The sequence below is a fragment of the Rana temporaria genome, chromosome 4 (assembly GCF_905171775.1).
Source record: "Rana temporaria chromosome 4, aRanTem1.1, whole genome shotgun sequence".
In the NCBI taxonomy this organism is placed as follows: Eukaryota; Metazoa; Chordata; class Amphibia; order Anura; family Ranidae; genus Rana; species Rana temporaria.
In genome coordinates, this window is record NC_053492.1 from 188867277 (window position 1) to 188893350 (window position 26074).

The 26074-nt window shown below is 43.3% G+C and overlaps 1 protein-coding gene across 1 annotated transcript in view; it reads left to right on the plus strand.

Moving 5' to 3' along the window:
- Positions 1-26074, plus strand: part of LOC120936840 (probable cation-transporting ATPase 13A4) — a 299354-nt gene that overhangs the window by 165847 nt on the left and 107433 nt on the right. Inside the window, exons 7-10 of the mRNA XM_040349544.1 lie at positions 9821-9955; positions 10047-10119; positions 14705-14836; positions 19972-20142. Of these exons, the coding sequence (XP_040205478.1) occupies positions 9821-9955; positions 10047-10119; positions 14705-14836; positions 19972-20142 (511 nt within the window). The remainder of the gene's footprint in view (positions 1-9820; positions 9956-10046; positions 10120-14704; positions 14837-19971; positions 20143-26074) is intronic.

A 26074-nucleotide genomic window follows, 5' to 3' on the forward strand; every position in this document is an offset into this window, starting at 1 on the left:
CTCTGATTAGACCTGTGGCTCAATTTTACTGCTCCTTTGTGCCAAAGATGGGGAATCAAGCAGCCATCTCGGTCCGGTGCTAGGCCACGCCCCCTTGTTCTTTTAGGCAGCATTGATATAATAAGAAGCCAGACATTTTTCAGTATCCAAAAATATTTATTGTATCACACTTAAAATGTGTCATGTTCTTTTTTTTTAATATCTTAATATATATATATATATATATATATATATATATATTTTATTCTACATCTATTTTTTTTGGATTTTTTTTTTAAACCCTCCCCAGAACATCAATAATATTCTTGAGGCTTTGGTCCACCTTTCTATTGTTCCTTATGATCTTCTCCAGGGCGATGTTTGTGTCCTCTATTTGTGCCCTGCAGGACATTATCTCCCCAATTAGCACCTGGGCACTGTAAGTGTCTAAGCCACCACCAACGGCTCGTACACCTGAAATTTGTGAAAAAACATGTATTAAAATTATGCAGGCCTACATGTATTACCTGAAGCTGTGCGGTATGACACTGACCTGATGTGGCATTTTGCACTTCCTGTACATCCGGCGAGGGTGGGGCTTGGCACTGTGTGGGGTTGGTCGGCTCCATTTCTGCAGCTTGATTGCGGCCTATGAGATTGTAAAAAGAGGGTTAGATTAATCAAAAAGATTAGAGGCCTGAAAGAGGAATATCAATCATTCTTTTTAAAAAGTGTAGTACAATTGTCTGCTTTTACAATCCTTCTAAGCTTAACACTGGATTTTATCCATTACCGAAGCTGCTGCATTTCTCTATCTTAGGACAAGTTTCCTACATGGAAAAACAACAAGTATACACTAGATCACCTCTGTGTGACATGCTAACTAGGTTGTTCTTGTGACCAACACTCAGTGCCGATCATGACCTCCCTGGGGCTCGAAGCAAAATGACATGGCACATTAAAAATGAGAAGCGGGGGGCGCCGACAACAGTGACATGTCACATTAAAGAAAGTTGAGAAGTGGGGGTAGGGGGTGTTGTGCTGTCGGAAATGAGAAGCAAGGGGTGCTGACTTCTTGCCTCTTCTCCCATGCAGTCAGCGAGTTGAGAAGCAGGGTGAGGGGGCGAAAATGACTTCTTACTAGGTGGGGCCTCTAGTTATTTGGGGGGCCCTTCGCAGCTTTGCGGGGCCCTAAGCGGCTTGCATAGCCATATGCCAGAGTCCATATGTGTAATCAACTTCTGCGCTGAGCATACTCTCCTTTTACTGTATAATGACTTAAGTCGGATTATTTAAATCTAGTTAATAACACATCTACATTCAATAAAAAATTGGTCTTACATAAAATCATAAAATTATAGATCTTAAATACAATGAACTACCAAGTATTGGGGAGCTGCGGTGGCTCAACGCGATTGGCACTGCGCTGACAAGCCATTCACCTCTGCAGCTAGAGGTTCGGATCCCGGTCTCAGCTACATGTGAATTGAGTTTGGTGGTCTCAGCCCGTCTCCCGGTGGGTGTGCTATGCGAGGTAAGCTTGCGCTTAGTACGCCCACCCCCCTCCCACAAAAACCACCACACTTACACGCACTCGAAATTGGGTTAACATGCACGCACTTTGACCACGCGGTCTCTAAAAAAAGAGGCGAAGGACTAACGAGGCTGGTTAAGCGTGCTAGATCCTCTCACTCCCTTATAGGGAGTCCCTCTGCCCCGTTGGGCTTCAAAACGGAGCAGGTAGGGCGGGCTGTGTGGGAGGACCCCCTCACACACCCACCATTGCCACCCGGGGCATGGAGAAAGGTGGCAGATTGCCTCTGGGGGAGGCCTGCCTACTCCCAACTCCTGCAGTCCGGCTCCTCTCTCGAGTACACGCACAAAATACACTTTAAAAGAAAAAAAAAAAAAACAACCAAGTATTATGCCCACAAACAGGAACCTTGAAACATCTATTCATGGACTGTCTTATATACACAACCTGAAAGAAAACCAAATGACGCAAAAGAATTAAAACAAATATTCAGAGTACACATGAAATTTACTTACGTCTTCTGAGAACTCTTCTAATTCTCCCCATCTGGTCCGGCTCTCTGATTTTCAAATCAGACCATCGCTTCCGCAGCTGCTCCCTGAACCTCTGCACCCCGAATTTTGCATGGAGAGTCCCCCGCACCTTCTCCATTATCTGTGCCTTCAGTTTATTGGGGTTCTTGGAAGGCCCTTTTTTGCCGTCGTAGTCCTCCTTTTTAAGAACAGCCACCATCTCTACCATCTCTTTGAAGCTCATGTTGGTGGCTTTGTAACTCCTGCTCCTCCTGGTGTGTGCCTGGCCTCTCTCCTGCCTGGTTGCAGCTTGCTGTCTTCCCTCCATCATTTCTTCTGACTCTTGCATTGAACGACTGAAAAGGGGCGTGTCAATCACTAGAACGATCGTCATGGGCGTGGCAACGTGCGGAGCTTCGCACATGCGCAGTGTATAAAGGGATATTGCGTGAATGAGAACGTCGTTCACAGTCGGTAAAAAACGTCGGAAAAATGATTGTGCAATACGACGATACGAAACTTGATTTTTGGACTTTGTGGATGACTTTGTGGGTTAGATATGGGGAGAAAGCTAAGGCTTGACTGACATTAGTTTTTTTTTTGCTAAATTTTTACTTACAGGAGTTCTTCACAGAATTTGTTCAAAGGGGGCCCCGGATGGCAACCCCCCTTTTTTCTAGAATTTTACTTTCCCCAAAAAATAATTTATTGAGCCAAGATCTGGCATTGTAATGGCCCCCCACCCCTAAAATAATTGACATATTGTTGCCACACAGCACGTGCACTTTGGGGGGCCAAGCCTGTATGGACAGTCTCACGGGCCACCACCACTGGAACATCAGTGGCCTCATCAGGCACAAGTGTCATGTAGTTTGTTGAGGGTCTCTTTAGGAAATTGTGCAATATGCAGGAGCAAAGTATGACATGGTTCTGATTCTACTTAAGAAACCTACAGTCCTTATCTTGTTTGCAATGCCTGTATACTGCTGTTCAAAGTATATAGGGCCAAAAGGTCTTGTCAAGGCCGATCCTCGCTATAGGCTCACTATGCAAGCCGCTTAGGGCCCCGCAAAGCTGCAAAGGGCCCCCAAATTACTAGAGGCCCCGCCTGGTGAGAATTCATTTTCGCCCCCTCACCCCACTTCTAAACTTGCTGGCTGAGTCATTTCCGACAGCAGAACACCCCCTCCCCCCGCTTCTCAACTTTCTTTAATGTGACATGTCACTGTCGTCAGCGCCCCCCCGATTCTCATTTTTAATGTGCCATGTCATTTTGCTTAGGGCCCCAGGGAGGTCAGGATCGGCACTGGGTCTTGTAATGACCTGGGGGGAGTGGTGGCGGGGAAACTCATGCTATTTTTTTCAATGATTTTTATCCATATTGCAGGGACCAAACATTACATTAAAGCCGCAAGCAGTATTAAATTACTTTTTTCTGAGAGTAATCTCATGTTGTGCAGGGACATTTCTAAACATGTGCCACTACTATAGACACCCAGCAGGTACCATATTTAAAAGGATTTTTTTTTCACTTTAAGCATCATTAAAATCGCTGCTCAAGATTGATACATGTTCCCTGGGACAAGACCCGGGTTCTCAAAGACGTTTTCCATCAATAACTTGCATATTGGACTTTAAAATGAGCACTTTCATGCGAACGGACGGTCTGTTCGAATGTTCTAGTGCGAACCGAACCCGGGTATGTTCGGCTCATCCCTACTTGTATTTCAAGAAATCGCTCATTTAGCAAGACAAAATTTATAAACGAATGTTGTTTGTCTTACAAAAAACTCTGAGTTACCGTATATGCATTTTTTTGTGCTGAAAATGCCCCCCTCACCTTATACTCGGGTCACAATTTTGCGCCTGATCTCCCAGACTTTGGGGACCCGATACCAGCCAAACTTGGCACACATGCAGCCCCACTCTTCCTCTACAAGTGTGCAAAGTTTGTTATCCGGGGGACCTACTGCCGGGGATCACCGAGTTTTCAAAGCCGGGCACCAGGGGAGTTGCTAGGTGGCAAAAAGACCAGGGGCTTCATCCCGAGGCCGGAACCAGGGGGGGGGGGGTGGTGCGACTTACCTGACCTACGCGCGCATGTGTCAGTACACACACTAACGCACGTGTCAGTACACACAGACACACAAGTCAGTGTGTGTATGTATGTCAGTTACACACTGCATGAGATCAGCATGTAAGAAAGCTCTTAGACACACTAGCATGTCTTTCAGGGTTGTTTCTGACACATGACCTACATACACTGGCCCGACCTGTTCTACATACACTTACCTGTCCTACATACACTGACCTGTCCTACATACACTGACCTGTCCTACATTCACTGACACTGACCTGACCTGACCTACATACACTGGCCTGACCTGTCCTGACCTACATACACTGGCCTGACCTACATACACTGGTCTGACCTGTCCTGACCTACATACACTGACCTGTCCTACATACACTGACACTGACCTGTCCTGACCTACATACACTGGCCTGACCTGTCCTGACCTACATACACTGGCCTGACCTACATACACTGGTCTGACCTGCCCTGTCCTACATACACTGACCTGTCCTGTCCTACATACACTGACCTGTCCTGTCCTACATACACTGACCTGACCTGTCCTACATACACTGACCTGACCTGTCCTACATACACTGACCTGTCCTGTCCTACATACACTGACCTATCCTGTCCTACATACACTGACCTGTCCTGTCCTACATACACTGACCTGTCCTGTCCTACATACACTGACCTGACCTACATACACTGACCTGACCTGTCCTACATACACTGACCTGACCTGTCCTACATACACTGACCTGTCATGTCTTGCATACACTGACCTGACCTGTCCTACATACACTGGCTGACCTGACCTGTCCTACATACACTGGCCTGACCTGTCCTACATACACTGACCTGACCTGTCCTACATACACTGACCTGAACTGTCCTACATACACTGACCTGACCTGTCCTACATACACTGGCCTGGCCTGGCCTGACCTGTCCTACATACACTGACCTGACCTGTCCTACATACACTGGCCTGACCTGTCCTACATACACTGACCTGACCTGTCCTATATACACTGACCTGACCTGTCCTATATACACTGGCCTGGCCTGGCCTGACCTGTCCTACATACACTGACCTGACCTGTCCTACATACACTGGCCTGGCCTGGCCTGACCTGTCCTACATACACTGACCTGTCCTGTCCTACATACACTGACCTGACCTGACCTGTCCTACATACACTGTGTAACGGACCTATGCATGCTGCCTGGACATCGATAATCTTCATGCAGGGAGGAATACAAGGAACTGCATGGCTTGTCACAATTGGATGTACCACATTGTATTATGAGCTCAAAGGGTTAATTGGACAAGGGTCTCTTTCACTGCTGAATGCTAATGAACTCTCTTTTGTTTAGGTAACAGCCTCCTGTGAGGTGTATGCTGATGGGGATTATGTGTGAGTGATAATTGTTTTAAAGGTTAATTGAATTCTATTGTCTGATCAAGCTAAGTTTAGGAGCCAAAACGTCTAGCGACTGATTGGCTCAAGGGAATGTCATTATTTCAAAGTATGTGTATTGAAGCCCCCCCTGGGTGGGGAGGGGAGTGTCATTTGTTTCTGTACAGTTTGTAACCAGATATAAGGAGGTAAAATGTGGCATTAAAAGTCTGTCTGCTTGACCAAATGTAGCCTTGTCTCATTTTTGAAAGGGCGTTCGATGGGATATACCGGCGGTACCTGCATATCATAACTTGTCAGCAAAAAGGACATCTCCAACGGCCGATACCCCTCACTACCAGTGGGTAGCCGTTACATTGGTTGGCAGCACTGAGATGGTCCTTTTATCCAAAGAGCAAGTGCTGAATGGAGTCGCAGTACGCCAGGCTGAAAAGATCCACACTAAAAGATTTATTAGAGAGTCGTGGTAGGAGCGCCAGCAACAGACCACGGAGGGAGCTGATAGCTGACCTGCTGGAGCTGGACGAAATGGATGGATCCATGGAAGGAACAGAGCCCCTTGCACCTGTCAGCGAGGAAGATGTAATTACTGGAATTGTACAGCGGAGATTATCCTTGTATCCAGAAACGTCCGTGGAACTAATCAACCAGCTGTTCCGGGAAGCAAGGGAGGAGATTCAAACGAAGAGGGGACAAGAACTGGAACTGGTAAGAGCGAGACAGCCCATTACACCTGCAGTTCCTACCCCCCCACCTGCTGCTACAGGAAAGAAAATACCGTTCACTGCATTTAAAGCTTTTGTAGAAAGTGAGGAGGAAATAGATGGATATTTGGCGGACTTTGAGAGGCAGTGCTCACTACACCAGGTACCACCAGACCAATGGGTCACTATTTTGTCAGGGAAATTGTCGGGCAAAGCCAATGAAGCCTTTCGGGCTCTCGCTCCAGAGGATATTTTACAATACCAGCAAGTTAAAAAGGCGCTGCTAACCCAATACGCCGTAACTCCAGAAGCCTACCGCCGTCGCTTCCGGGAGTCCAAGAAGAAGGCTGTGGACTCCCACATGGAATGGGCAAACCAGTTACAAAGGGTGGCATCCCATTAGGTCCAAGGGTGCAAGGCCAACACCGGGGAGGAAGTATTACAGCTGTTCCTAATGGAACATTTCTTCCAAGACCTGGCCGCAGACATACAAGACTGGGTACGAGATCGCCGTCCCGCTAACTTAAACGAGGCGGCTCGGCTAGCAGATGAGTACGCGGAAACAAGGAGAGTAAGCCAGAGTACTACACGGCTGGCTCATAAGGTGGAACCACGTACTCCAACCGTCACCCCACGCCCAGAGTTTCGGGCTCCAGTCCCACCAGGACCACCACATCCTCAGGGGCCTAACAACTACCCCCGGGATTTGTCTAGGGTGACGTGCCATCACTGCAGCAACACGGGACATATTGCTCATTATTGCCCTCTAAGAGCTACAAATAACAACTGGAGACGTACAACACCCAACACAGAGGTCACTCCATCACGTCCCTCTGCGGCCCACTGCCTGGAGACCGAGGGGGGCCCGGAGGAATGTCTGTGAATTTTGTATGAGGCAGACCCATTACAAGCTGCCTCTCCAGATAACCGTCAGCATCACCGTCAGGAGGTACGGGTGAATGGACAAGTAGCACAAGGCTTAAGAGATACCGGGGCCACTATCACTCTGGTTCAAAAACATCTGGTAAAGCCAGAGAACGTGTCCACTCGCACAGTTGCCGTCCGGGTCGCAGGGGGCGCTGTATTCCGCTTACCCACCGCCCGGGTGCACTTAGACTGGGGAGTCGGGTCAGGAAATACCACAGTTGGTATCATGGACAACCTACCGGCCGAGGTTGTGCTGGGCAACGACATTGGCCCTCTGACTTCGGCGTATCTACCTACACCTGATGCAGCTTGCCCCGTGACCACCCGCTCACAGACCCGTATCACAGATGATCCTACAACAGGCCAGGAGACCCAGGTAAGCCAAGAACCGACATGTAACCCCACTACGGTAGAGAGACCCATAGCTTGGGACACCCCAGAGGAATTTGGGAGGGAAACTAGGGAGGACTCCACCCTTCAAAAGTATCGAGAATTAGCAGACAGTAGAGGGGATGAGCGGGAACGTTTTGTATGGGATGGTGACAGGTTATACAGATTGACTGAAGGCAGAAAGAGAGGCGGTGTCCCTTCGCAAAATCGCCAACTAGTGGTACCCAGAAAGTACACCAAAAATAGGTAACAGGATGAATTATATTAGTGAGGAGAACATCATGTTTAACCAAGACTGCCAAATTGAATAATATTTTTGAATTTTATCTATAATGATCCCAAATCTAAAGTATTAAAAATCCATTTATTATATAGATGCTACTTTTTGCATCCTTTCTGTGTGGACGCTTTTAAAGCCAGTATACAATCTCAAATTAAAGTGTAACTGAAGGTACTTTTATTAGTTTGGGTACAGTGGAGAGAGATTGGAACACCTGTCAATCTTCGCCCTTTATTAGGGAGATTCATCCTCTCTATTTGTCCTGTTTACCGTTATCATCAAAAGTGAAATGAAAAGAAAATCCCAAATTTTGGGTTGACATTAACCCTAATAGAGAGGAAATCTTCCAATGAGGACACTAGTTCTGATGACCCTGGTGACCCACCAGGATTCCCTCACTTTGGAGGGATTTCCTCTCACTTACCCTTTTGGCTAGTTAGTTCCTAATTAGTTTTTTAACAAATTTCGACAAATTCATTAATTCATTAATTCGGAAATATATGAATAACAAAAACCCATTTAACAAATTTTTCCGAAGAATTCTTAAAAATATAAATTTGAAAATCCAAACACACGTAAATTATAACTAACTAATAATAACTTAACTATTACTAACTATTAAATTATAGGCATTGGAATTTCCTTTCAAATTTGGCTATTAGTGAATGTAACGAATACAAATTTATCCGAAGTTACGAATTATCTAAAAATAGGAATGCCATATCTAATCGAATGGAATATAACAAATAAATCTCCCTGTTCTGCCTAGTGACACAGTACTGATCGTCTGCTCCCTCTAATCGGAAGCAGTGATCAGTGATGTGTTAAAGAATCACTCCCTAGGTCACACTTAACCCTTTCCTCGCCCCCTACTGGTTAAGCCCTTCACTGCCAGTCACATTTATACAGTAATCAGTGCATTTTAATAGTGTCAAAAGTGTCCAATGTGTCCGCCATAATGTCGCCCCTAGTAAAAATTTTAATTATTAATAAAAACGCCATAAAACTATCCCCTATTTTGTAGACGCTATAACTTTTGTGCAAACGAATCAATAAATGCTTATTGCAATTTTTATTACCAAAAATATGTAGAGGAATACGTATCGGCCTTAACTGAGGAAAAAATTTTTTTATATATATTTTTTGGGGATATTTATTATAGCAAAAAGTTAAAAATATTGATTTTTTTTTTTTAACTTGTCGCTTTATTTTTGTTTATAGCACAAAAAAAAAAAAACGCAGAGGTGATCAAATATCACCAAAAGAAAGCTCTTTTTGCGGGGGAAAAAGGACGTCAATTTTGTTTGGGAGCCTCATCGCACGATCGCACAATTGTCAGTTAAAGCGACGCAGTGCCGAATCGCAAAAAGGGGCCTGGTCCTTTAGTAACAAAATGGTCCAGGGCTTAAGGGGTAAAAGAGATGTGTGGCCAACGATTTTTTGACCATACTTCTCTTCTGGGTAACAGTTGTGCACTTACTTCTTTTCTCCTGTGACCCAGAATCAGCCAAGAGTGGACTAATTTAGCCTGCTGTCGGCTTACTTTACTGAGCCGCTGCAGGCGGAAGGATCCCAACCATATTGTAGGATCCACCTAGATGCCTGATTGCCAGCTTGCTCTGCCTATCAGCACATGGCTGAGAACTGGAAACCAGACGCCCCCCTTCCCTCTTCTCCAGCTGGGCACACCAGGGAGCACTGAAGGGAAAGAGCAGAGATCAGCAACTGGCAGTCATAACTCTCATCTGAGAGAAGACCAAGAACTCCTGCCAAGTATGTGCACTTTCAGGCACAACCGTGTCATTAATGGTGGTAGTGAGATATCTGTATGGTCAGTATAATATCTTTACTCAGCTGTACAAAAACAGTAAATGGTTGGTTGGATAGGAATTACAGTTGATGAGAGTAATACAAATAATATATTTAACAATAATTTCACAGTTGTGATAGCAAAACAATGTGCTAATTTATTAAGTCTTGTCTTTTACAGGTTTTCAACCCATTTTATGTTTTTCAAGTTTACTCTTTAAGCATATGGATTGCTATAGCATACTATGAATATAGCTTAGCTATTTTATTGATGACTTTCTTGTCCATTTCTGCAACTGTATATAATCTAAGAAAGGTACGTATGTTTTCAATTAGTTTTTCAATGTTTTTTTTTTTTATTATACACTAAAAATAACTATAGATTTCATCCTATGTTTTTCCTTTAGCAATCTGTCAAACTACACAAAATGTCTTCATTCAATAGCAGCATTATGGTTACAGTGCTTCACAAAAATGGAGGTAACAGTGATAGAGTGATAGACATATGTAAGGACTCGATTACTAATACAAATGAACAAATAAACACATTTGTATACTAATAAATGTCTATCCAGTTACATCACACCAATGAAACACTGGACAGTGAAGAAACCTCATCTTCTTAGTATGTTCCTTGTCAGCATATGTGCATGTAGGTCCCTGATTGGTCAGTACTGTGCTTTCCTCTCCAAGTCTGAATGTTGGTGTTCAGTAGATGTGAAATTAGTTTTGGTCCAAATACAAATTCGGACAAATTTTTGGTTATTGGTTATATTTGGTTATTTTCCAAATAAAATAGTAAAAAATAGTAAAAAATTTATTTGAAATCTATTAAAATGTTTTGTTTATTCGTTTTAAAACAAATTCCAACTTTTCAGAATAATTAGAATTCGGATCTGTCAAAAAATGATCGTCCATTTCAAATTCTGTGTGAAGATATAGCTGGTTGTTAAGCAGTGGGCCTAGAAGCTGGCCGCCCTCATCCTTAACAACCATGAGTCATCATCTATCAGTGGGCTACCCCACTGACAGATGAATGTAAAGAAAACAATTGCCTAGCAATAGAAAAGAGTTCCCACTTTAAGTGAAACAATAAAAATAAAACATTCCTTTAAATATAGTTCCTGGGTGGTCCCCTTAGTCTGACTGTAAGTGTAAAATGGCGCATCTGTAGCATTTACAGAACATGCTGTAGCAAAAATGGAATTTATAAAGAAATAAATGAGTCAAATCACATTTAAAAAAATGCATGAAATGAAATTCCGGCAATACAATACAATTGCCGGCAATAATTTTATTTTTATTTTTTAAAATGGCATGGTGTCGCTGCCCCCTCCCCCCCCACACAGTTCATACCAGGCCCTTCAGGTCTGATATAGATTCTAAGAGGAACCACGCCACAATTTTAAGGGGAACAATGGCAAAATTACATGGAGTCCACTCAAAATATATACCAGACCCTTATGCGGGCATGCAGCCTAGCAGGTCAGGAAGGGGGGGGACAAGCGAGCGCTCCCCCTCCTGAACCATACAGGGCCACTTGCCTTCAACATGGGGGGTGGGGGCTTTGATCGGGACAAGGGCCTCATCCCCACAACCATGGCTGGTGATTGTGGTGGTCTGTGGGTGAGGGGCTTATCAGAATCTGGAAGCCTCCATTAACCACTTAAGACCCGGACCATTATGCAGGTAAAGGACCTGGCCAGTTTTTGCGATTCGGCACTGTGTCAATTTAATTGCGCGGTCGTGCAAAATGGCTCCCAAACAAAATTGGCATGCTTTTTTTCCCACAAATATAGCTTTCTTTTGGTGGTATTTGATCAACTCTGCGGTTTTTATTTTTTGCGATATAAACAAAAATAGAGCGAACATTTTGAAAAATAATGCAATATTTTTTACTTTTTGCTATAATAAATATCCCCAAAAAATATACATAAAAAAATGTTTTCCTCAGTTTCCTCAGTTTAGGCCGATACGTATTCTTCTACATATTTTTGGTAAAAAAATCGCAATAAGCGTTTATCGATTGATTTGCGCAAAATGTACAGTACCTGCCGCCGAGAATGTGTTTTTAGCACGACGGCATCGAGCTGATTCTCGGCGACAGGGTGCCGACATCTCGCACTCACTGGAATAGTAAAAATCCAAGTCGGATCTCCCGTCGCTTCTATGATGGCTTTGTCTCTATCGCGGCAAGCCAGCTCGGCGCTGGATCCCGAGATGGGGCTCGTAGGTGCTCAATCTCGCCGAGAAAGGGAGCGAGATTGACACAATATCGCAGTCACCCACTGTATAGCGTTTACAAAATAAGAGATAGTTTTATGTCATTTTTATTAATATTTTTTTTCTAATAATGGTGGCGATCAGTGATTTTTTTTCACGACTGCGAAATTATGGCGGACACATCGGACAATTTTGACACATTTTTGGGACCATTGTCATTTTCACAGTGCTATACAAATGCACTGATTACTGTGAAAATGACAATTGCAGTTTAGGTGCAGTTTAAGAGTTTACCACTAGGGGGCGCTGAAGGGGTTAACATAGTTACATAGTTACATAGTTACATAGTTAGTCAGGTTGAAAAAAGACACAAGTCCATCCAGTTCAACCACAAAAAAAAAATAAAAACACGGTACAATCCTATACACCCAACTCCATACCCACAGTTGATCCAGAGGAAGGCAAAAAACCCCAGCAGAGCATGATCCAATTTGCTACAGCAGGGGAAAAAATTCCTTCCTGATCCCCCGAGAGGCAATCGGATTTACCCTGGATCAACTTTACCTACAAATCTTAGTACTCAGTTATTTTATGTACATTTAGGAAAGAATCCAGGCCTTTCTTAAAGCAATCTACTGAGCTGGCCAGAACCACCTCTGGAGGGAGTCTGTTCCACATTTTCACAGCTCTTACTGTGAAAAAACCTTTCCGTATTTGGAGGTGAAATCTCTTTTCCTCTAGACGTAAAGAGTGCCCCCTTGTCCTCAGTGTTGACCGTAAAGTGAATAACTCAACACCAAGTTCACTGTATTATATATTTGTACATGTTGATCATATCCCCCCTTATTCTCCTCTTCTCAAGAGTGAATACATTTAGTTCTTCTAATCTTTCCTCATAGCTGAGCTCCTCCATTCCTCTTATCAGTTTGGTTGCCCTTCTCTGCACTTTCTCCAGTTCTCCGATGTCCTTTTTGAGAACTGGTGCCCAAAACTGAACTGCATATTCCAGATGAGGTCTTACTAATGATTTGTACAGGGGCAAAATTATATCTCTGTCTCTGGAGTCCATACCTCTCTTAATACAAGAAAGGACTTTGCTCGCTTTGGAAACCGCAGCTTGGCATTGCATGCCATTATTGAGCTTATGATCAACTAAAACCCCCAGATCCTTCTCCACTACAGATCCCCCCAGTTGCACTCCCCCTAGCATGTATGACGCATGCATATTCTTAGCCCCCAAGTGCATAACTTTACATTTATCTACATTAAACCTCATCTGCCACTTAGTCGCCCAATTAGACAGAGCATTGAGGTCGGCTTGTAAATTGGAGACATCCTGCAAGGACGTTATTCCACTGCATAGCTTGGTGTCATCTGCAAAGACAGAAATTTTACTTTTGATCTCAGACCCAATATCATTTATAAATATATTGAAAAGTAAGGGTCCCAGCACTGAACCTTGGGGTACACCACTGATAACCTTGGACCATTCAGAGTAAGAATCATTAACCACAACTCTCTGAATTCTGTCTTTCAGACAGTTTTCTATCCATTTACCCATTTAAGTGTGACCTCATATGTGTTTCTAACTGTAGGGAGGCGGGGTTGGACGTGTGACATCAGTGATCGTCTTTCCCTATATCAGGGAACAGACAATCACTGACATTGCCACAGTGAAGAACGGGGAAGCTGTGTTTACACACACCTCTCCCCGTTCTTCAGCTCCTGTGACCAATCGTGGGACACTGGCGGCAATCGGGTCCGCGGGTCCCACGGGCGCGGTCACGTTGCTTCGGACCGGGTTGTGTGCGCGTGTTGGCGCGCCATTCTGTCGACGTATATCGGCGTTGGGCAGTCCTTAAGTGGTTAACAAGGGGACCCCCAGATCCCAGCCCCCCTATGTGAATGAGTATGGTGAACACCTGGCTACATTACCCAGTGGCACCCAGTGGCACAGCCCTCTTCTCATGTCACAGACTGGTACATGCTAGGTCCTTGTTAAAGGGGGCTTCCAGATTCCCATAAGCCCCCCTGCCTGTAGACCCCAACAACCACAGCCCAGGGTTGTCGTGAAGAGGCCCTTGTCCCCATCAACATGGGGAAAGGGTGCTTTGGGGTGAGGGGAAAGAGCACCCCCTGCCCCAAAGCACCCACCCCCCCATGTTGAGGGCTTGTGTCCTAGTATATTTGAGGGGGTTAGCACGTCCCCCCTCCTTTCCTGACCTGCCAGGCTGCATGTCTGGATAACGGTCTGGTATGGATTTTGGGTGGCACGCCAAGCCATTTTTTTTTACTTTTTTCTATTGCCAGGCAATTGCAGGCATTGTTTTTTTTACATTCATCTGTCAGTGGGTTTCATTCCTGTTAAGGTCATGCTGCTTAAAAAACAGCTATTTCTTTACACAGAATTTGAATCAGTCAACCGCTTTTCGACAGATCCGAATCCTAATCATTCTGAAAAGTTGGAATTCATTCGAAAATGTATAAAGAAAATAAATTTTAATGAAAACAAAACGCATTTTAACAAAAACAAAACAAAACTAAATGAATCCTGAAACCAAACTAAACAAATTATATAACAAAACAAAATTAGTAACATAACAAATCTATTCAAAACTAAACAAAACAAATATTTTCGTTTTTCCACTTGTATAATGTTGGGCTAAAGTGAAGTCAAATTCAGAAACCTCCTCTATTTGCATGAAATTCATATTTGAAATAAATACACAACTGCATTCATTAAAGTTGTAATATCTGCCTGGAGTTCAGATTTAAAATGTTTTGCTTTTTCTTTTTTATGAAAGAGGACCTTTCACTGAATTGACATGTTTTTTTTTTCCAGAGGTTGAAGAAGTGCAGTCCCAATCTTTGGTCCCTGGAGATGTTATTGTACTAGGTAGAAACAAACTTTTTCTGCCATGTGATGCCATATTATTAAGTGGTGGATGCACTGTGAATGAAGCAATGTTAACTGGTAGGTAACTAGTATTTAGAAGCAGCTCCATTAAACACGTTGTATTACAGCCAGTGTGCCTGATTAAAAAGGAAAATCTAAAAAGAAATTCACAAGAGCAGGAAGAGATTGCCGTGAACTGGCAAGCTTGCATTGCCGGTTAGTCTTTGTGTACTTGAAATCAGAAGTTAATGAAATCAGTTAATATTCCAACTAAATTGTGCACTCTTGTTCAATGCAATCCATATTTGCAGTATGCATTGGCCTGACCATTCAAATATGGTTGATTTTGTGGATTATATATAGATATGTTACATTAAGAATATGTGTGTTAAATGTCAGCCTAAAAATGGGCAATGGGAGACAATCCTCAAACACTATATAACTTTACCACAATCGGATTAAATCTTGAAAACAGCAGCCAAGTCTTCCCAATGTGTGGTATGCAAGAATATATATATAAAATATTAGTGTTCTGGTATCAAACTCCTAACGGTTCTTCATTCTTTTAAACCAGAAGTGTCAGGGATATGTAGGCAATGTAAGATAAAAGACAGCAGATTATTTAGTTTTTTTTCTATGCATTAAAATTAAAAACCTTCTGTGTGCAGCTGGCCCCCTCAACCCACCTAATGCTTACCTGAGCCTTCTCCAGCACAGCCACGTTGCAGGAGAGACTCATCTGTTCAGGACTCTCCCTTCTAATTGGCAGAGACACATAGCGGGTGCCACTGGCTCCCGCTGCTGTCAATTAAAGTTAGTGAGCCAATGAGTAGAGAGGGGTGCAGGGCCGGGCTGCGGCTCCATGTCTGAACGGACACACAAAGCAGCTCAGGTGTCACCATAGCAAGCTGCTTGCTGTGGGGGCACTGGGCAGGAGGGAGGGGCCAGCAGCCCCTGCGAGGGACCTGAGAAGTGGAGGATCTGGGCTGCTCTGTGCAAAACCACTGCACAGAGCAGGTAAGTATGACATGTTTGTTATTTTTAACCAAAAAAAACTTTAGTATAGACATTAGTATCACTTTAAGCTGTTTTGTGATAATCCCCTTCTGAGAGACAATATCAGGGATCCCAAAACAGTTAAAAAACTGAGAAAATCTGCGCTAACTCTAAATGGGTGAAAATAAGCAGCTACATACAAACAAACAAAGCCAATGAAAATGATAAATAAAAAATGTAGCGCTAATAAATACAAAAAATACCATAAATATTACCATGTGTGGCAACCACTTAATAATAAATGTGCACATAAAGAGGAGATACCCAATATATAGGTAACCTGGAGAAAAGGTTTACAATGTGATAAAACGTTGCAAAAGTCTGGAATCACAGCATTGGATAAACAGTCTCTAGCCAAACCATTGAGTGAACTTCAATGGAAAAGTTGGTGCAGTGCATGGAGTGGACTGATGTCCAATGATTGGAAAGAAGGTGATCAAGTTGTCTGTAGAAATCTATGGACATCACAATCACATCAGGTGTAAGGTAGGTATAAACACGCTTACCAGATGAGTTGGACTCTACTACTATACAGCAAAGAGTCAATGTTTTAACAGGAACTCATTTTCCTTAAATGGGGTTTCCTTGCACCCCATCTAGGCCCAACTTCTGAACCCCATTGTAGACATTTTGAGAATGGAGCACCTTACAGCCCTTCAACAGCCACATACAGTACTGTATGTAACTTCAGTCTCATATAGGGATCATGCCTTTGGGGTTGATTTACTAAAACTGAACAGTGCAGAATCTGTAGATGTGCATAGTAGCCAATCAGCCCTTCAACTTTTTCAATTAAGCTTTGACATAAAACATGGAAGCTGATATCCATGATGAGATCCACCAGATTTGTCACTCTCCCTTTAGTACATCAGTCCCATTCTGTCATGCATATAGCCATGATTTCTGGAAGGTATATCTCTGATATTTTTCTGGTGTGAATATCTTTATGATCATTAACATTTTCTTTAGTTCCTATTTTTGTTTCTTTAAGACTTTTTTGTTCTGTGTTTTCCAATCCTACGGCATTGTCCTTAGCTATACTTTCGCTTTGCACCAAGGCTAGATCTTGTTTATTTTTCATAAAACCCTGGAGATTTTTTTTTAGAACTTAAGCTGCGATTGTATACAATCTTAGTTGCATATTTCTGGTTAACTAATCTTTCATCATCACTACTACATTGGATATAGTTTTTGTCTACTATGACAAAATGTGTTTACTAGTGGTTTTTTGTTGGCAACAGTAGGACACAAGATTTCAAAGTACTTCTGCACTGTTTTTCAATATTTTTTATTGTAAAAATTGCAATCAAAAGTACAATTATAAAAATAAAAAATTATAATGTGACAAGCACCATGACTGGCAACTAAGGCATGAAAGATGTATGCACCACAACAAAAGAGCTGGCTGTTTGTTATGTTGTTGGAAAAAATAAGTCTAAGTATGGTTATTCTTTTTTTTTTTTTTTTACAATAAATATTCACAATTAACCACTTCAATACTGGGCACATTAACCTCTTCCTGCTCAGACCAATTTTCAGCTTTCAGCGCTGTCACAATTTGAATGACAATTGCGCAGTTATGCTACAGTGTATCCATATAAAAATGTTAGAATTTTTTCCCCCACAAATAGAGCTTTCTTTTGGTGGGATTTTATCACCACTGGGTTTTTTATTTATTGCTAAACAAATTAAAAAAGACTGAATTTTTTTGAAAAAAAAAAAAAGAAAAACGTTTCTCTTTGTTTCTGTTATAAAATTTTGTAAATTAGTATGTTTTCTCCTTCACTGATGGGCACTGATAAGGCTGCACTGACAGGCACTGATAAGGCGGCAGTGATGAGGAGGCACTAATATGCAGTACTGATAGGCAGCACTGATATGCAGCACTGATGGGCAATGATAGGTGACACTGGTGGGCACTGATTGGTTGCACTGATAGGCTGCACTGATAGGCAGCAATGATGGGCACTGATGGGTGGCACCAATGGGCATGTATGGATGGCCCTGTTAGGTAGCACTGAGGAGGCACTGACAGGCATTGCTGATGGGCACTAATTGGCATCTATAATGGGCACTGACATGCATTACTGATGGGCACTGACTGGCATCTGTGATGGACACTGATTGTCATTTTGTGTTTGCACTGATTGGCATCTGATGGGCATCGATTGTCACCTGGGGCTGCGCTAATAATCAATGCACTGATTATCAGCGCAGCCCCCCCCCCATCAGGAGAGTCACTGATTGGCTCTCCTCTGCTCGTGAATTGTCAACTGAGGAAAGCCAATTACCGTCACTTCCTGGTTACCGCTGTGATTTGTCATAGGCTATTTACCAAGATCGGAGATGTGGTGTGTCACAGCGACAGACCACACCACGGATCGCTGCTCTGCGCGCCCTCAGGGACGCTTACAAGCAGATTATCCTGCTGGATGTCATATGATGCCCAGTCCGAATGACTGATCCCCTGCTTGGCCGTCTCTGTGCTATAGGCCAGGTGGGATGTGGTTAAATATTGGAATAATGTGCATATATTATGGTCTTATGGTGTGTGCTTGTGCAATGGTGGTCCAGGCATGTGTTTTAGCATCTATGACAATGTTGTCATGGTGTGAAGGGTGAAGTGTTTACTTTTCTGTAATTAATCTGCATGTGTGGGTTCTGTGCAATAATGAATGTTTTTCATATTGGACTTTTTTGGTTACTTAATATACAAGCTGCACTGCGTGGACCTTTTTAGATGACCAATCTTTGTTGGTGGGTTCTTATAACCCCTGAATATTTTCTTATAGTATTCGCAATTATTAGCATACGAAATTGTGTAGACAATTTTTCCACTTATATATATGTATCTACCCCATCATAACACCACAAAGCATGCCCTGTGGCTTTGTTATTTGTAGTCAGTGACTCAGTAGCTTCAGTGACATCAGTATGCATAATGTATATATTTTTTTGTAAATGCAAAAAAAGCTAAAAATGTAAGATAACTCTCCAAAAAAGTAGAGAGAATCCTATTTTGAATACAGTTACTTCTTTACATAGCCAGCATACATTTAAATGGTGCTGAGTGTGCTGCTTAGCAAACCACATTTGACAGTAAACCAGCTGTATGTACACTACCAGAGCTGTGCTCATCACTGTATACATAGTCATGTTTGAACATGTTGCTGTTTTATTACCAAATGATTGGTCATTTTGCCATGACTATCTTGTGATACATACACCTCTACTAGTATGTGCAACCTCCTGGGTCAGCATTACTTGTTCACATACTTAAAAGGGTTGTAAAGCATCGTGTTTTTTCATCTTAATGCATCTTATGCATTTAGGTGAAAAAACACCTTACAATCTCGGGCCCCCCAGCCCCCCCGTTTTACTTACCTAAGCCACAAAACTCAGTGGGCTTGTTCCCGCAATGGTTTCCCCCAGCTTGAGGTGGCTTGTCATTGAAGACTGATAGCAGCGCAGCCATTGGCTCCGGCTGCCATCAATCAAATCAATGATGCGGCACGCTGGAGGGCTGGGCCGAGTGATACAGTCGGCGGCTAATGCCGCCGGCTAAATCACGGGAGCGTGCCTGCAAGCTAACCCCCCTGGGAGAGCGCTTCCCAAGAAGGGGGTTAGCTCTTGCGGGGAGGAGCCGAGACAGCCGCAGAGGGACCCCAGAAGACCAGGATCGGGGCCACTCTGTGCAAAACGAACTTACAGTGAAGGTAAGTATGACATGTTTGTTATTTAAAAGAAAAAATATATATACCTTTACAACCCCTTTAAGTGTACATTGGTGCAAAGGGCTGGGTTATCTCACATGAATGCATAGGTGTTCCATGCATCTACATGCAGGCAGTCTCATTCATGTCTATGCACATAGCTGCATAGACACAGCCGTAACTTCCTATTTAACATCTGTGTGGGTGCGGATGCATATTCCTTATTTCACAGTGTCTGCATATGCCTGTACATTCGTGCAACAGCCAAGGAAAATACTGTATCCTAGGTCAAAATGACATGTTCCTGGTTCAGAATTATGGTCTCTTGCTGTCCCTTGCCCATATTTTTGTTAAATTACATTATTTATTCACAATACATACATTGAAAGTGGAACCACAGATGTAAAGTCACCTTATTGACCTTTAGCATGTTTCCTCCTTTAGGAGAAAGTATTCCAGTGACAAAAACACATCTTCCAAATATTGACAACTCCATTCCATGGATGGCACACAGCGGTGATGACTATAAGAGACATGTGCTGTTTTGTGGAACTGAAGTGATCCAGACAAAGGGAAATGGGCAAGATCTTGTTAAAGCTGTTGTCCTACAAACGGGTATGCTATATATGAGTTATTCTTGTAAAATTCTCTATATATATATGTGTAGCACTACCCCCGGAGGAGCTGCTGGTTTGTTTTGGGTGGCATGTTACCTCTGTGACTCCGCCGTCTAGGGTAGTTGATGAGAGCCCTAGTAATGGAATGTCCACACAGCAGGTGTCTTTTTCTTGTGCTTTTATTTACCCAACAAAGTAAAACAGTTGAACTTGGTGAAGAATAGAAGAATAGCAGAGATGGAGAACACAGATTCAGGTGTAGGTAAAAGGGAAACAGTCCTGCTTCCAACGACAAACTTTCACTTCGCCACTCCAGACGGAATTGGGTATAGCGCACCTGGACAGGCCTCTCTCACAAGCCTGGCAGCCAGAATGACACTTGAACTTGGGGTTAAGTCTCTGCCACAAACCCTCCCAATGGTCGCAGAAAATAGTGGTCCGAAGTCCTCCTGACTGGACTTAACACCTGGATCTTCTTCAGGTAGTTTAGATTAGGTTACCGACTGATAGGCGACCAACATCCAGCCTCTCAGGCCTCGTACACACGGCCGAGAAACTCGAAGGGCAAAACACATCGTTTTGCTCGTCGAGTTCCTTGTGAAGACGCCGAGGATCTCGGCGAGCCAAATTTTCCCATTCCCGTCGGGGAAAAAGAAGACATGCTTTCTTTTTGGCCCGACGAGATCCTCGTTGGTTTCCTCGTCGAAAAGTGTACGCACGTCCGGTTTCCTCGGCAAAAAAAAACCCAGCAAGCTTCTTGCTGTTTTTTGCCGAAAAACTCAGCCGCGTGTACGAGGCCTCAGTGTCCGGTTCCCCTGGTCCCCGATGGATGGTCAGGCCCCTATTGGAACACCAGCCTTTCTTGCCACTCCTCAGGCAGACTCTCCACCGAACAGCTTCCTCCAACAGGACGGACATCCCAGGACCTATTTAGGTGGGGACCCAGTCGATTACTGAGTCCCAAGCGGCAGATCAAATGCTCCGGGCCAATGTGGTCCTGAAGCCAGGATCTCTGCGTAGCACGTGCACCCCGGCCCGGAAGGCCATTTGCCGGGGCGCCGTTGAATGGCTACCCTGAAGGTGGGCGCCACACGAGGAGAAGACCCAGGAAGATGGCGTCTGCCCCATAATTACCCCTCCCCAGCATGCACAGTGAGGAAGCCTCCTCCTGATAGGCTGCTGGGGAAAAGTATCCAGTCCTTGAATCCACTGCTGCCACCTGCCGACCTGGGGTGGAACTGCACCCCAGGAACAACAGCATGAGCCCACAGCACAGCCAAGCTGGGGCAGAAGCTCCAAATTTGAACTAATTTACAATGGTCAGAGTCACTTAACTCTGACCCCCTCTAAATTTCAATAGCACCAGTTCTAAAAAATAATGAGGCGCTACATACATGTTTTCGTTATAAAAACATTAGGCGGAATTTTGGGTATCTCCTAATTTTTGTGACTTTTCTTTTCTACTTAAACTTTGCAAAAGGGTGATTGACAGGGGCTTTAGCATGCATTAAAAAATGTAGGCATGGCTTTCTTTCCTTAAAATGTATGTATGTATATATGTATTGGGATAGAGAGGGGATGGGTTTAAACCCCTGCAAGTTTACTTTTTTTCTGTCTGTGTATCATGAGAGAGATTTCCCTTGCTCTAACCCAGCAGAGGTTGGAGGAAAACGACTAAAGTGAAAATTTCCCTTAAGGCCGGGTTCACACCTATGCGAATTGAATGCACGTTTACCCACATTCAATTCGCATTACAGGAGAATGTGACTGGCTCTCTATGGAGCCGATTCACATATCTCCGTAGCGGGTCTGGTGTGCCTGAAAAACGTGTGCCTTTTTTGGTGCGTTTCAGGTTTGATTTCAGCCCAAAATTCGGGATGAAATCGGACCTGAACAGGTGAACTAGCATGCACCGGACCCCTGCTGTGCGCCACATGCGGCAACAGTGTGAACCCAGCCTAAAACAGCATCCTTCCAGGTGTGTATCACCTCAAATCACCAGATGTAGATAACCAAAGAAATGTAGATGACAAATGTGATTGTGCTGCTGAGATAATACCCTATATGTGCACAATGTAGCAATTGGATATTAACTGCTTGAACACACCCTGTACAGCAGGGGTCCTCAAACTACGGCCCGCGGGCCACATGCGGCCCGCGGAGGACTTTAAACCGGCCCGCCCGACGCTGACAGGCAATGCCGGACGGTTACACAGTCATCCCGGAGATCACAGTGTTAACAGTTCGGGAACGCTGTAATAAATGTCCTGCCCTACTCCTCCTAAAAGACTAGCTCGTGTGATAGAGCCAGTGTGCTGTCTGTCACACAAGCGTCAGAACTGTTACCAACAGTGGGGGAGCATCGTGACAGCCGGACCGTGACACAGCACAGAACAGTAAGGAGAAAGGCTGTGAGAGGGGGCTTACAATGGGGGGGGGCTGGCTTGCGATGGTGAGGGAAGCTGATGATTTTTTAATGATGATGGTGGGGGCTGGCTTGCGATGGTGAGGGGAGCTGATTATTTTTTAATTATGATGATGATGGTGGGGGCTGGCTTGCGATGTTGAGGGGAGCTAATGATTTTTTAATGATGATGATAATGGTGGGGGGGGGGGAGCTGGCTTGCGATGGTGAGGGGAGCTGATGATTTTGTAATGATGATGATGGTGAGGGGGGTGCATGATTTTGTAATGATGATGATGATGATGGTGGGGGGGGCTGATGGTGATGTAATTAATGATGGTGATGGTGGGGCTGATGATTTTGTAATGATGATGATGATGATGATGATGGTGGGGCTGATGATTTAGTAATGATGATGATGGTGGTGGGGGCTGATGATGATGATGGTGAGGGGGGCTGATGGTGATGTAATTAATGATAGTGATGGTGTGGCTGATGATGTAATGATGATGATGATGGTGGGGGGGCTGGTAATGATGATGGTGGGGGGGGGCTGATGATGATGATGTAATGATGATTGGGGAGCTTGCAATGATCTTGATCGGCTTGCAATTAATGATTGTGAGGGGGGGTTGCAATGAGGGGCTTACAATGATGATGGCGAGGGGGGCTTGCAATGATCATGATAACATATGTGCAGTCTGCATAGGAAATTGTTCATAGTTTTTTTATAGTCTGGCCCTCTAACGGTGGGACAGTGAACCGGCCCCCTGTTTAAAAAGTTTGAGGACCCCTGCTGTACAGTATACCAACTAATCCTTTTGCTGCCGGAGCCCTTTTTCTCTTTTGCACACATGTTTAAATGCACATTTTAGGCCTGAAGATTATTTAAAACCTAATAAGCTAAAGTTAATTTCAGTGAAAACAGATGCTAAATATCACCATATTTTTGTGAAATATAAAAGATGAGGCTACACCAAGTAATGAGGAAATAAACAAAAAAGAGCACAAATCTATTGAAAGTCCACAATTACATAAACCATTTTTAAAATCAACAATGACTCCTATTAATTTTATATATATAAATGTATCAGCATCTTCCTATCAATTTTCTACCTCTATTAAATACATATTTAATATTTTTAGTGCATAATGGTAAAGTACAATGCTAGAACACTATGTATGTGTCTATATAAACATAAAGTGCAAGTGTGAATATATATTATGTGTGTCAATCAATATGAGTATCACCACAATATTACAATATGAAGATTTCTTTGCAAGAGAAATCTAATAACTACAACTAACTGCAGTGCTAATCAGTGCTGACAGAAACGTGTATATATAAATATATTTTTAAAACTAAAAAAATATATAATAAATAAAAAGAGTAAATAAATATAATATAAATAAGTAAATAAATATAATAAATAAAAAGAGTGTCCCAAATTGCAAAAGTTTAAGAACCCCCCCCCCCCCAACAAAAAAAAATATATATAAAATATCTCCAAATGCGTGTGTGCAGCCAAACAAAATCCAAATTCCAATCTTCAACGGAAAAAAAACGTGATCCAACAGTTCCTGTGTTCAAATATCTGATGTGCTTCTTCGTCAATAAAGTCCTAAAATAACTTACCAGAGGCTATGGCTGGTCAGATTATAAACCAGCAATAAGGCAGTGTTTATATATTAGGAAGATCCACTCTCCACTCTGCTGATTTTTGACTGTATCCACCCGTTTCTCTCCCCAATTGAACAGCAGATAGTTATGGGGAAGAAAGAAGAGAAATCTCCATAGCGAAAATTAAACACAACATCCATCCAGGTGTGGACCGCTTAAATCACCAAATGCAGATGACCAATTGTCAGAGTCTATCATTTTTAATTTAACCACTTCCATACCGGGCCTATTTTGGCACTTCTCTCCTACATGCAAAAATCATAATTTTTTTGTTAGAAAATTACTCAGAACCCCCAAACACTATATATGTTTTTTTAGCAGACACCCTAGGGAATAAAATGCCGGTCATTGCAACTTTTTATCTCGCACAGTATTTGCGCAATAATTTTTCAAACGCCTTTTTTTAAGGAAAAAAACGGTTTCATGAATTCAAAAATAACTAAACAGTAAAGTTAGCCCAATTTTTTGTATAATGTGAAAGATGAAGTTACGCAGAGTAAATAGATACCTAACATGTCACGCTTTAAAATTGCGCACACTCATGGAATGGCGCCAAACGTCAGTACTTAAAAATCTCCATAGGCGTCGCTTATTTTTTTTTTTTTACAAGTTACAAATTTAGAGTTACAGAGGAGATCTAGTGCTAGAAATGTTGCTGGCGCTCTAACGCACGCGGCGATACCTCACATGTGTGGTTTGAACGGCGTTTACATGTGTGGGCAGGACTTACGTGTGTGTTCGCTTCTTAACGCGAGCTACCGGGGATAGGGGCGTTTAAAAAAAAAACATTTTTATTATTTTATTCTTTATTTTACTCAATTTATTTTATTTTTAAACTTTTTTTGACATTTTTTTTTTGAGCACTTTTATTCCTATTACAAGGAATGTAAACATCCCTTGTAATAGGAATGGTTCGTGACAGGTACTCTTTATAGAGAGATGCGGGGTCAATAAGACCCCACATCTCTCCTCCAGGCTGGAAAGCATTAGATCGTGAAAAAAAATCACAGATCTAATGCTTTCAGCCGCGATTGCGGCTGTGTTTACATTCCGGGACCCAGGCGTGACGTCATAACATCGCGCCCGGGCCTCTGACGATCATAGAGATGACTGGTGACCATCTGGTCACCAGTCTACTCTATGCTTTCCATCTGACGCCGGGAGATCGTTTCTCCGGGTCTCCGATGGCAAAGGAGAGCCTGGAGAAGCACCGGATGGCGGCGGGAGGGGGGAAGTCCCCTCCCGCCGCCTATAAGAACGATCAAGCGGTGGAACTGCCACTATGATCATTCTTATGGTGCACAGATTCGCCGGCTGAAGAGATGGATATCTAAATGATGCCTGTAGCTGCAGGCATCATTCAGATATCCCCACTGAAAGTCCAGGACGTCATTTGACATCCTTGGGCGGGAAGTAGTTAAGAATTAGACAAAGGGACATATTCTCAAATAATTTACGCCGGCGTATCAGCAGATACGCCGACGTAAGTCCGATCCTATGTTTAAGTGTATTATCAAACTGAGATACACTTAAACATGCCTAAGATACGACGGCCTGCGCCGTTGTATCTTAGGCTGCAATATTTACGCTGACCGCTAGGTGGCGGTCAGCGTAGAATATGCAAATGACTAGTCACGCCGATTCTCTTACGTACGCTTGCCCGCCATAGTGTTTTAACGTCGTTTCCGTAAGCGATACGCGGCGTAAAGATAAAGATGCCCCCTAAGTGGCGTACTCAATGTTAAGTATGGCCGTCGATCCCGCGTCGAAATTTGAAAATTTAACGTCGTTTGCGTAAGTCGTCCGTGAATGGCGCTGGACGCCATTTACGTTACAGTCAAAACA